We start from the raw sequence: 12,846 nt of genomic DNA, 5'->3' as shown, positions 1-12,846 counted from the left end.
AAAAAATAAGTAATTTTAGCGTATTAGTATGGTTGAATTGGATCCTCAGGTAAGCAGCAAAGACATTGGTCTATAAAGTGAGATTAAATACATAAAGTATATTTGTGCCATTTAACATATTTAATTATTTCAGGCTTGTGTAATATTCAGAGTTTGCATTTCACTATTTGTATTCATTTTGAGGAATACTAAATCTGTTTTTGTGCAAGTGAGATGAGTAAATGCCTGTTGAGATTAAGTCTAGAACTACAATAACCATCAAGTTTACACACAACGCCTCTGCCCTTACTCACAATCTCTCAACATGGGGACAGGAGAGCTGTCAGTCAAGAAATGGGAAAACAAGTGACTTATTTGAAAATGTACCTCATGTATTTAGTTGTAAATTCAAAATGAATGCGTTACTTTACTCGTTACTTAAAAAAGTAATCTGATTACGGAATGCGTTACACCCAATACTGAGTATAGATGCCAGTTTGGAGACACAGATTGAACTCTCAATAGTAAAATTTATATAAAAATAAGAAATGACAAATTAAATCATCCCTCAACTGATGCCATTGGTAATGTAATCGCAGTTATGATACCTTCTTCCCGAGCGTGTCGACTGCAGAGCGGATCTCTCGGTTCAGGAGGGACTGTGTGTGTTGCAGCTGTGATGGAAGTGTATTCTGGAACTGAGTTTCTCCAATCACGTTTTGCGTGCGTTCCCGGAGCCCTGCCCAGTTTAGCCGCTGTGGCAGACGTGTTAGAACGGTGTGCAGATGCTCTAGATCGTTCACGACCACGCACAGCTAAACCACGAGGAGATACGATTATAATCAAATGCAGGTAATCATAAAAATCAAGCTAAAACACCATGCAAAGTTAAAGAACACACATCACATGAGAGACTCTATCAGAAAAACAAGATGTTAATACAAATTATTATATCAAAATAAAAAGACAGAATATGCTACATATCAGCTGACAACAACTAGTAATTTTCTATGCAGATCTGAAAGAAATCTAAAAGAATGACATCTATATCATTATTCATATATGTTTTCTAAACATAATCATGTGCTGTGGATGTATGCTTTTTTTTTTATATTATTTTATTTTAAGCAGGCCATAAACCAACCATTGTATTACCCATTATTTTAATCAAAAGTAAAGGTAATCCAGATATCAAAATATTTGCATGCAAATTACTAATAAAAAAAGGGTACATTCAAAGAAGGAAATATCAACCATCCCAAAAATTCCGTACTGGATTAGCAATAAAAAAAACAAAGAAGTCTTTGTTTCGAATGGGGGTGACAATATGTCTGTGAAACATAGGGCTCATGGTTTCTAACCACTATCCATAGACAGAAACATTTAGAATAGGATTTTGAGCAGCAAGTACAGTGAGTGACATCATCATTATTATCATCATAATCTCACCATTTTTATAGCACTGTCTCGATCCGAGTTCACAGAGAGCTCCTTCACTCGAGTCTTCAGCATCTGACAGTATGTCGATGAGATCTTGCACACATCCTGTGACACACAATGCACACGAATTAAGAGAGCTATTTGGTCACACTGTAAAATGCTCATCTGCTGTATCCCACAGTTCAATAAGTGTGCATGTGTGTACCTCTGTGAGTTTGACCATAAGCATGAAGGCCTCCTCCGGGTCAGGCCAGCTCAACTGTTCCCAGAGCTGAGCAACAGGATGCAAACATGCTGCGATGTCCACTGCAGAAGAGCTGTGCTTGATGGGAACTGCTCCAGTCTGCAGCGGCTGCAACTACAAGAGAGACACGATGTGAGTACAGAGAACATGAGTACAGAGTACAGAGTGTGAGAAAGTCAACATGTTCAACTTATCACGGCATTTACATTTTTTGCTTAATGTGAATTAATAAGAATAACGATAAAACAGTTTTTACCTGATCCACTTGCACAGCCTTTTCCACCCTCGCCATTGTGGTGTTAAAGGCTTTGTTTAACCAATATGGAAGAGCATCTCTGAAGTCCTCATGGAAATTTGTGAGCTGCAGTAACTTCCCTCTATGAGAGAAATCAATACTTCATGTTTGTGATGAAGACATTTTTAGGACTTTAGCTAACGTTGTGGTAAGGTTCTCTCAAGGTTATGAACAAAATGCATTCCGATTAAATATTAACACTGGCAAACATCTGACCTTTTTTGTAAGAAGGCTTTGTCTTTGTGGATGGCTTGCAAAGTGAGATACACAGGAAACAGGCTGTTTGCCAGCGGCTGATCCATTTGATTCTCCAACTGAGAGAGAGTAGCTCGCAACTCATCAGCCAGCTATTCACACACACACACACACACACACACACACACACACACACACACACACACACACACACACACACACACACACACACACACACACACACACACACACACACACACACACACACACACACACACACACACACACACACACACACACACAAGAGTTAAGGGACAACCATTAATCTACTGACCATACAAAACGTCTAATCAGAGAAGAAATGCAGAGTAGGTTTTTATGTATATTTCTTGATTCTCACCAGAGAGTCCAGTTTTTGGTAAACCACAGTGAAAACATCCAACTGTACAGCACTGGAAACAAGAGTATTTTATTACAAAGAGAGTCAAAGACTACTTGTCAGTGACGTGATGGACAAGAATGGCTATCAAATTAACTGACCATTGTTTAAGTGGCACAAAAAATGGCCAAAAAACAAGTTTAAGAATGGTGAAGATTAGGCTTAATATAGTATACATAATGCAAATATATATCCAACATGCCAACATCCTGAAGAAATTAAATGGATGGGAGTTAATGAGCTGACTAAATTACAACAGAAAACGACCTTATAAATTATAGTATATATGCATTAGTATATGTACAGTTCATTATTCTTACCTGACAAACACCTTATTCCAGACATCTTTACTGAGTCGAACGTCTTCTTGCACTTCTCCAATCAACAGAGAGAGGGCGCTGACGTTCTCTAACAGATCCTGTCAAAGAGCAATTATCATGAACCTAAACTCACACAACATTATTGGAATAATATCCTATATTTTCTATACACATCTAGAATGAATGTCAATAATCTGTTTCTCACCTTGGTCATGGGCTGATGTAAACCTTTCTTGATGTTAAACCACTCTACGGTGCCATTCTGGGAGAAAAGGAACATGCTTTTAGGTGACAGACTTTTAAAAGGTTTTAAATAAATAACCATTATTTAAAAATATAGCGATTCAAATATTTAGTTGAAATGTGTTTCATTTTTAATATTTAAATTGAGTCATACATATAAAGTCCCAAAACTGGCCTGTTTGTTCTCAAAACATTATTTTGGACAGGTGGGCAAAAAGTATTTTATTGTGGTGTAACATGTAATATCTATATATTGAATATATAAAATAAACTCACAACAACAGCATCTGTGACCTCAACGTGCAAGTCAAATTGAGCAGGATTGAGCTTCTGAAATGCTCGGGTCTTACAAATCTGGACAAGAACTCTATATAAACACAAAACATAAATATACTTTATGGGAGTTCTGCATAAAAACAATATAGACAGAAACAAATGATCCATGGTTAACTTATGTTATGTTAAGTCTGTGTGTGTTACCTGAGCAGTGTATGTAGCCGTGGTGTTGTTTTAGGGGTTGGAGGATAGATGTCCCTGTATTTGGACACTAAGCAGAGCCCATACCGCAGAAACCCATGCAGGGAGTCACCTAGCTCCTGTTTCTGTTAGCAAACAAACAAAACACTAAACTTGGTAAAGGTTATCTTGATGATCAAAATTATCTGGCAAAAAAAAAAAAGGTTAAATACACTGGAAAAATGAAAAATGCAAAATTAACTGGTTTTATTCAAGACAAAAATACTTAACCTAACTTACAGTATGTATGCATTAATTTATACCAACAAAACTAATTTGTATGGGTCAAATCAGGTACAAATACCTCTACAATTGCAGGTTACCACGTGTACAGCTACAGGTTTTATTTTATATGCAATAGACAAAAGCCCACAATATAATCAGTTGTTTGGTTCTCTCTTGTTTTTGCATGTGTTCCTGATTTCTTGAAAAATGATGTCCACTCAGTTTGGCGTGTTTCATTGCAGTATCACAAATAAAACAATTAACAAAATATGAAATAATTTGTTATAATATTTAAATATAGGGGTTAAGATGTATATCTTCCAAGGCGGACATTATATATATATATATATATATATATATATATATATATATATATATATATATACAGTATAAAGGTTTTTAAATTCTCTGATTTATTTGATAAAAAAATATTGTGCAAAAAACCCATTCACATTTAAAATGACTGTTTTTTATTTTAATATAATTTCATTATATCCACAAATTTATTCCTGTGATGCAAAGCTGAATTTTCAGCATGACGACTCGTCTTCTTTCAGAAATCATTCAAATATGCTGATTTGCTGCTCAAGAAACATTTTTATTATCAACATTGAAAACAATTGTGCAGCTTAATATTTTTGTGGAAACCTTTTCGGGATTCTTTGATGAATAGAAAGTTCAAAACGACAGTATTTAAAATCGAAATCCCTTTTAGCATTATAAATGTGTTTATTGTCACTTTAGATCAATTTAATGCATTTTTGCTAAATAAAAGTATTTTCTTTAATAAAAAAATGAAATAAACGGTAGTCTATGTATTTATGTATACAGTATTTATATATATATATACACAAAAACAGCAGAAATGCACAAACATTTTTGCCATGAAGAACATTTTAGCTACTTTCTTGTGACAGCATAGACAGCTCGACTTTACCACAACATGATGCATGGATTTGATGACATGATATCAGTTGAAAACACTTTTGTGCGATGTATGTGATAAACTGTGAACACATCATGTGACACTGTTGCAACATTCCTGCTTGTGATGCAGCATAAGTACTTTCTAATTCTGTACATCAACACCCACTCTGAAAACTACACAAGAATCACCAACCTGCTGGTGGGGGAGTTCCTGTTGGCACCAGTGATACTCTATACTGGTTAGCTGCTGGAAAAGCACGGTTGAGTCCACCTCCAGGTTTTGGTAAAGTTTGCTGTATGCTACCCACTTCCTGTTTAACCCAAACAACCCACACAGATGCAAAATAGATTTAAATCAGTCCGCATGTACTCCATTCATTACATTTAAACTGCTCGCTAACACTGTTGAGATCATGACATGTTCTTACGCCAAGTCTTGGAGGAAAGGTGAAATGTCATTCTGGTTGGCATAGTACTCGAGCAGGGCCGTCCCCTCCCCACACAACTCTCCCTTCCACGGGTTACTGTCCTGAGGGGTGAGAGTAGAGTAGGAATGAAGAGAGAGAGAGAGAGATGCAGAAAATATTGTGAAAAGAATAGCCGAGTTTAAACTTTAAAGTATATATAAGCAGTATAGTGCAGCAGGAAGTGTGGTTGAAGCTTACACAAACAGTGGTCGTTTTAGAAAGATATTTCATCATTTTTTAGAGAAGCTTGCATAAATTCTCTGTTAAAGATTTACAGTACCTGTTGTTTAGAGATATGAGCTTGAACAAATTGTTGCAAGATGCCACAGTAGTTCACATAAGGACTCCGTCCAGCACTCAGGTTCTCATCTCTCTGACAATCATAATTCAAACATCAGATTCAACAATCAAGTAAATAAACTATATATGAAGTTTACTAAAAGTCTAATAGACAGGTTGCAATGTTCTCAGTCAATCTCAGTCAAGAAAGAACAGTCTAGAAATAGTCTTTCTTACGCTTTTATCCAATTGTCTCTTCCAACTCTGCCACTTTGTTAGTCATTCACTTTGGATAACATACCACATATCACTGTTATTTCAGTATTTATATAGCTACTACTATAGTTTTTTTTCACATTTTAAATGAATATGTGTATTTATTTTTATATTTTCAGTATTCATTATAATTTTAGTTTATAATTTGTTATATGCTTTTGTCATTTTTATTATTTTTTCTAAATATTACTTTTTAGATTTAATGTATTTTTATTTCAGTTTTAGTTCTTATTTATTTCCAGTTAGTCATTTTAGTGCTTTAACTCAATTTATTTATGTTATTTGCCAAGGCAACATTTCTAATTTTAGTTTTAAGTTTTTCATCTCTTATTTATTTTATATTTTAGTTTTATTTCTATTAACAATGTTTTTGAACAGTTTTGGTTTTACTTTAGTTACTGATAATAACCGTGCCATAAATAATCATGCATGAATATTTAGGTTTAGTTCTCAAACATTACAAGATGAATTGAAAATAAGGCCACATGCTGTGGTCATTCACACAGTTGCACTTCACTTTAAAAAGAAAAAATTACACTTCTTAAAAAAGTACTTGCAACACAGTGGAAGATGCTTTTTGTGATCTTTACCAGTGAACCAACAAAAACCACTATTTTAAGTACTGGACAACATTATGACCAGCTGATTCACACAGGAGAAAAAGCCTTCACCTCTTTATGAATGAATCTTAGCTGAAGATGACACTGTCCTCTGTCTGGGTATGTCTCTGTTCGGGGCTCCAGGTTATACCATGTGTCCTCTGTGCAATGCAGGTCCTGCCCACAACACACATACATACAGTAAAGCACATGCCACGCAACAGAAATATGAGAGATTGAGATTTCTGTGTACTTTATATTATAATAATAATATTATATTCATTTAAAAATTGCATAAACAATATTTGTGTCTGATGGCTTGAGGGCTTGATACAGGTCTGATATGTTGAAAATCATAATAATGCAGTTATTAACCAGTATGATGCAGAATACCTTCAGTTTTAGAACAATATACCCTAAAAAATCATCCTGGCCTTTCTCTTTTTTTGCATCTTTTAGCATCCTGTGAGGAGACAGATTAAATGAAATGCCAGCACCATTTGGATTTTTTTTAATGTGAGATTGAAATACTTTAATTATAAAATATTTACATTTGTAAAAGCTTTTAAAAGCTAATTTTAAAGCCTTAAATGTTTCAAACCTTTTAAGTCCATGGATGTTTGTGCGAAACTCATCAAATTTCTGCACTAGTGACACCTCCTCATCTTTGTCCCTTTAAAACAAACATTTCTGAGGTATTTAGAATATAAAATATACTATATATATACGTATAAAATATAAGGTATTTAAAATATACTAAAGACATATACAGTACAATCCAATCCAATCAGTATTTAAAAAAATCTCTTCACTCACCACATCTCAATGTGGAAATTGCCATTTGAGATGCCTTCAAACTCTCTGTAAAAGCGGAGCAAGCGTTGAGACAAAACGATCCATAAACAGCCGGTCAAATACTTTCTCTAAAAGTTTTGCGTACTCACAGTTTGAAGGTCTCGTCCCAGATGGGGTTGAGAGTCTGTTTCTTTATGGTTGTCTGCAAGACCTGCCCCTTAGCTGAATCCCGCACTACTGCTTTCTGAGGTTTATTGGATGATCCACCTCCATGAGAATCCTTGTCTTCATATAGGATCGACAGCAGGCAGTACGGATCACTGAATCCTGTTATCAAAAATGCAGAGAAGGTCAGATACATGTAAGAGGTTGTCTGTCTGTATATTAGTTATTTAAAAAATGTCTGAAAATCCAATACGTTTTTGTATGTTTATTATACTATACTGTAAAATGAACAACCCTCGTTTAATAAAATGCAGATCAAATCATACCACTAATGTCCTTCCCAAGAATTCCCTTAGCTTGTTTCACTGTAACCACGAGGCAGTAGATCGGGACCTAGTTATGGAGAAATGTACATAATAAAAACAAAAACAAACAAACAACAAGCTAAAAAAACATCTCTGGTATGTGGTAGGCGGCAAGCGTTTCTTGCGATCTTGTTGCCTGTCAAGTTTGCAGATGCTTTTGCAGAACACACAATCCTTTCCTGGGGTCTTGATCACACCCTGACTGGGTTTATTTTGCAGTAATGACAAGCTGACTGTACATTATCCCCTTATAGATCACACATATGTGACACAGGAGATTATATAATCATTGTATGTACAATTTTGGACATTATTCTTACCAACGAGCTCTGGACTTTTTCACTCAAGGTTTTATGCTCTGCCTCTGTCATGGAGAATGCCTGTCAGAGAATGAATATTTAAGGCACAATTATTTAAAAAACACTAAATGCAATACTTTAACAATTACAAGACTACAAAAAAAAAAGAATCCAAAAGTGTGTGTTTTATTACCTCTCTGATATAGTCTTGAAACTGCTTGGCACTGTATCGCTCTTTTGTGTGTGGTATTCCTAAACTATGATTGATTGTGTACAGAAGTTCCTTGTACAGCGGTTTGAGCTACAGGGGCAACAATAGTCATTATTTCACAATGCTCACAGGAAAACACTAGAAGTTATCTGACTCTGATGAATCATTACCTCCTTCTCTTTATGTTTCTTTTCACTCTCCTCTGGGTTCTCTGAGTCTCTTAAATCCTGGGAGATATAGCAAATATAATAATTGGTTTAAATAATAATTATAAAATGTCCTATTCACTGCTGAGAATTGACTGATTACATGTAATCTTGATTACGTAATCAGATTAAAAAAATGAAGTACATGTAATCAGATGATATTATATTTTAAAATACTTGTAATCAGATTACAGTTTCTTTTTATTGATTACCTGATTACATGTTATTCTCACAATGGCAGTAAATTATTCATAATTCATTGATTCTCCATACTACAAGCAGATAAACAAATACAATGTGTTTTTTTATATATCTTTTTTAGTAAGTGTTCATTTTAATTACTTAATGGCTTCCCCTGCAGTTCCATCTCAAACCCCAGTTTGGGAAACCCTGATGTAATGTAATATTAAATGCACTTCATGTTATTGATAACAAAGATTTAAATATATTGTTTTCTCTTGGTATTATTATAATTTTTTATTATCAATATGGTACACGATTATCCTATTCAAATCAATGTGATAAACAAGTTAGGTCAAAGCTCATCAAAAAGTAGTCAGATTATGTCACCATAAAGTTGTAATGTAATGGATTACATTACTAAATAAATAAAAATTTTGTCTGGTCATTTGGAATCAGTAACCGACAACAATTTATAATCTAGCCAGCACTGCTCCTACTTTTGAAAATATAGGTGGCATCAATACAGTTTTAAAATCCCTTAAAAGATTACAGAAGGAATAATTTCTTACCTTTCTGTTTAGTTTTCTGGTCATGCCAATTCTCCGCGCAGGGGAGGACTGTAAGGGGAACAAGAGTTTCAATTAAATTCAATGAGAAAGAAAGAAAGAAAGAAAGAAAGAAAGAAAGAAAGAAAGAAAGAAAGAAAGAAAGAAAGAAAGAAAGAAAGAAAGAAAGAAAGAAAGAAAGAAAGAAAGAAAGAAAGAAAGAAAGAAAGAAAGAAAGAAAGAACTCGTTCAATACCTGTCTCGGTCGGATACGAGTGGACCCTGCACTTTCATTGTGGGACTACAGATAGAAACATATTAAACAAAGAAAGTTATTGATAATAAATGTACAAAAGCATTGTTAAAAATAATATAGAATCAACATGCAGGAGGCCTTTCTGTGAGGAGTAAATTGGAGATGTTAAATCGTCCGTAGGTGTAAATGTGTGTGTGGACACAAAGCCCGCATGTAATGGGAAGGATTGGGGAAAGACCCGGTGTCCGACCCAGAAAAAAACATCACCAAGACTATTCATGACCCTTAGAATCACCAAGAGTCAAATACGACTGATATGGGAATGAATGAATTCAAACACAAGTCTTTAATCATAGACTCTGTGATCATGAAATAATTAGTGCATCATATGCTCTACACGGAACATCCCTATGCAAATATGTGATATTGGCCTGTCGTCTCTGCTGTGCTCTGTACTTCCTTATTATTAGCAGTAAGGAAACCTCATGACAGTGACCCACAATCATGGGGTTTTCTGTGACAGAACACATTTCTAGTGTGTAGCGAGTAAAGACGCCTTAACTGAAAATAAAATACAGGAACAAATGTGTGGCCATGGAAAAGAAACCAGTGGTTGTGGCCATTAACTGTGATATTGAGAATGTATTGTGTGTATATATATATATCAGCAACATGTCCCCAAAACCAGCAATCCCCATGAGGAAAACCAATAAATAAATAAATCATACTAAGTGATGCTTTGAAAATGTAAATGTAAAAATGCAGAAAGTTTTCTGTGATGGGCTTAAGGTTATGGGATAAAATATACAGTTTGCACGGTATAAAAATCTGTGTGTGTGTGTGTGTGTGTGTGTGTGTGTGTGTGTGTTTTTTAACATCAAGAGTTTAGGTTAAAATGTACCATTTTAAATCACCTTTTGGCATTTTTGCAGTTAGCTGAAAATAGTCCTGTGGTGTGAGAAATTATTTTGCAGAAGTACAAATATTGTCACTCAATTAAACGAGGTCAGCAAAACTGAACGATAATTATAAAAGTATTATAAAAAAAAAGGTTACATTTGTTTTAAAATACAGCACTGTGGGACACTGCTGTCACTGTTCGGCATGTCAACTAATAATTTCATACTTAAGATGTGAGAATGCAACATATCAGGCTTTAACACTCAAAATAATTTATGAAGACCGTTTTGACCCCCCATGAAATATAAATAAAAAAGATTTTTTTAAATAGCCATGCATTTTACTAACCTCTTTAGGAGGGAGAAGTAGATTTTCCGCCTGCGTGGATGCCCCATCTTGGACTGGTACCATATTGTACGGCTGTTTTTGACCTACACTCCTTTACATGAGATACGGCCCTCCTGATTATTCAGATCTCTGAAACACAAGCAATGTAATTAGGTGAAGGATCTCGACCGCTTTTCTTTAGTGCTCTATCAAAGAGTCAGCCGCTTAAATGGACACAAGTGTTGAGTCTTCACACACGTCTCATGTTTAGGAGCGCAGTGTTTCATTTAGGGTGCGGAAGTTGCCGTTTCCTGTTAAAGGTCGGACCTGCAACTGAACTGTTTCTTCATACAGCAGAAACTGCTACCACGCCGTCTCCTCATGTTGTTCTGTCACTCCATCTTCCTTCCTCTCTCACCATGCACATCTCAATGCCACTCACTCTTCATCTTTACATATTTAGTCTCTATTTAAGCCACCACAGTGCCGTTCAAACAGGATGCTCTGCTCTCATATTTTCCATGGTTTGACATTCTGTAGTGTGTCACCCGTCTGTAGCTGAAGCACAACTAACTTCGCACCATTTGACGTGAATGGTCCTTGCAGTGTGTGATCCGTTCTGGTGAATAATAGCAGATAACATTCAGTAGTATTGGAAAACACCACTGATTTGCATTAGGAGAGGAAAAAGCTTCAGACCGCAAAGCAACAAAGGTGTCGAATCTAACATGTACCAAACTCTCTGTTGGGAAGAATCAGTGGGAGAATATCAAAAGTAAAGACAGTGCTTATTAATCTGAGCATATCTAGACTAGACTATATGTAGATTTACATGCTAAAAGCAACTGTAAATTAAAGGGAAGAAGGGAAAGGGAAAAAGAACCATCTGCATTATCTACACTAAAGGGAACAAATGCTTTACTATTTCCAAGGGAGGCATATAATTGAATAAATTTGTTTTGTTAAGCATAATTTTGCATACAGATAGCATGCTATTTCAGTTAGGATCAATTATCTACAGGACAAATTGTGATGTTAGTGTTTAGAAACTATTAGTCACTAATATTATTTATTGATTCTACCACAAAAACACATTTTCCCTTCCTTCATTTACAGTTGTAAATCTCCAATATAACATAATATAATATAAAATAACATATATATAATCTTACTTCCACAGTGGTTGTAGATTGCACTGCGGTGCGAAGAGTTATAGCGGCATCATGTGGTCATTATGAAGAACTTCTGGTGTTGAGAAAGATGCGAATTTGTACCCTGGACAACACGATACAAAACACAAACACAGTTAAATATAAAACCATCCGTAAAAGTTAAACAGTTTATTTATTAAATTATCTTTTAAAATCATTTTTAGTAAACGCTAAAGCAAAACTATGTATCTTTTTATTTATATGATTATCTCTCCATCCTGAATGTGTGGTACAGTAGTAGTAACGTTTTTACATGTTAGCCATGTAGTGTATTGCATTTTGTAGTCGTACTGAAATTCATATTGCATGTTGTCTTGTTCATTGTGTTGGATTTCCTGTTTGGAGACATTCAGTATTTATATATTGCTGATTGAATAGAAATGTGGACTCACTGGAAAGGCAGATTCGAGTCCGTCGTGTTGACCCGAACAAAGCGCGCGCCGCTGGTGTAGTGGTATCATGCAAGATTCCCATTCTTGCGACCCGGGTTCGATTCCCGGGCGGCGCACACTTTATTAATCCTCGAATTAAATCACAAATATTGCTAGATATCGTCCCACTCAGTTATAACGTTCAAAAAGCTCTTGATAAAGTGCAATAATTAATGTGTGAACTTCAGAATTTGCAGGCCTGGTTGTATAACCAGATATAGTATTTAAAAACAACAACATATCTGTACTTTCTGATAGAGTCTATTTTCTATTAATGACATTTATGTTCCGCTTGTTTTTCTGAGGTCTCGTTTTCCGTACTACGGCAAACCGTCGGTGTCTTTTCTCGTTAAGGCGCGTGACTTCGCGCGGCGCGGCCTATGAGTACGCATTTTATTGGTTGAATCTACTGAATCCATAAAATAACGGTAAGCACCCGTTTTTGAACGAGTCGGTATTTTGAATCTAAACTAGACTCGGAGTGGCATTGATTGAAATGAGCATAGTC

General features: G+C 35.3%; 1 protein-coding gene across 3 annotated transcripts in view; it reads right to left on the bottom strand.

Annotated features, from left to right (window-relative positions):
* Window positions 1-12,755, bottom strand: part of unc13d (unc-13 homolog D (C. elegans)) — a 17,363-nt gene extending 4,608 nt beyond the window's left edge. The window contains exons 1-27 of one of the 3 annotated variants that reach the window (XM_079595966.1): window positions 12,300-12,755; window positions 11,869-11,971; window positions 10,718-10,846; window positions 9,470-9,514; window positions 9,238-9,285; window positions 8,450-8,506; window positions 8,262-8,369; window positions 8,090-8,149; window positions 7,731-7,797; window positions 7,389-7,566; window positions 7,261-7,305; window positions 7,046-7,117; window positions 6,838-6,907; window positions 6,517-6,621; window positions 5,571-5,663; window positions 5,252-5,352; window positions 5,017-5,134; window positions 3,636-3,757; window positions 3,432-3,522; window positions 3,118-3,174; window positions 2,913-3,010; window positions 2,554-2,605; window positions 2,175-2,305; window positions 1,920-2,040; window positions 1,625-1,777; window positions 1,429-1,524; window positions 588-794 (exon numbers count right to left, since the gene is read on the bottom strand). In XM_079595966.1, coding sequence (XP_079452092.1) covers window positions 588-794; window positions 1,429-1,524; window positions 1,625-1,777; window positions 1,920-2,040; window positions 2,175-2,305; window positions 2,554-2,605; window positions 2,913-3,010; window positions 3,118-3,174; window positions 3,432-3,522; window positions 3,636-3,757; window positions 5,017-5,134; window positions 5,252-5,352; window positions 5,571-5,663; window positions 6,517-6,621; window positions 6,838-6,907; window positions 7,046-7,117; window positions 7,261-7,305; window positions 7,389-7,566; window positions 7,731-7,797; window positions 8,090-8,149; window positions 8,262-8,369; window positions 8,450-8,506; window positions 9,238-9,285; window positions 9,470-9,514; window positions 10,718-10,780 — 2,358 coding nt within the window. In that variant the 5' untranslated portion in view covers window positions 10,781-10,846; window positions 11,869-11,971; window positions 12,300-12,755. Of the gene's footprint in view, window positions 1-587; window positions 795-1,428; window positions 1,525-1,624; window positions 1,778-1,919; window positions 2,041-2,174; window positions 2,306-2,553; window positions 2,606-2,912; window positions 3,011-3,117; window positions 3,175-3,431; window positions 3,523-3,635; window positions 3,758-5,016; window positions 5,135-5,251; window positions 5,353-5,570; window positions 5,664-6,516; window positions 6,622-6,837; window positions 6,908-7,045; window positions 7,118-7,260; window positions 7,306-7,388; window positions 7,567-7,730; window positions 7,798-8,089; window positions 8,150-8,261; window positions 8,370-8,449; window positions 8,507-9,237; window positions 9,286-9,469; window positions 9,515-10,717; window positions 10,926-11,023; window positions 11,141-11,868; window positions 11,972-12,299 lie in introns of those variants that run through there. The other 2 variants (XM_079595968.1, XM_079595967.1) reach the window with 2 other exon arrangements.
* Between the last annotated feature and the right edge of the window lie 91 nt (window positions 12,756-12,846).

This window comes from Phoxinus phoxinus, assembly GCF_949152265.1.
Source record: "Phoxinus phoxinus genome assembly, chromosome: 21".
NCBI lineage: Eukaryota > Metazoa > Chordata > Actinopteri > Cypriniformes > Leuciscidae > Phoxinus > Phoxinus phoxinus.
The sequence above is the reverse complement of the archived record's forward strand: the minus strand, read 5'-3'. Positions and strand labels throughout refer to the sequence as shown.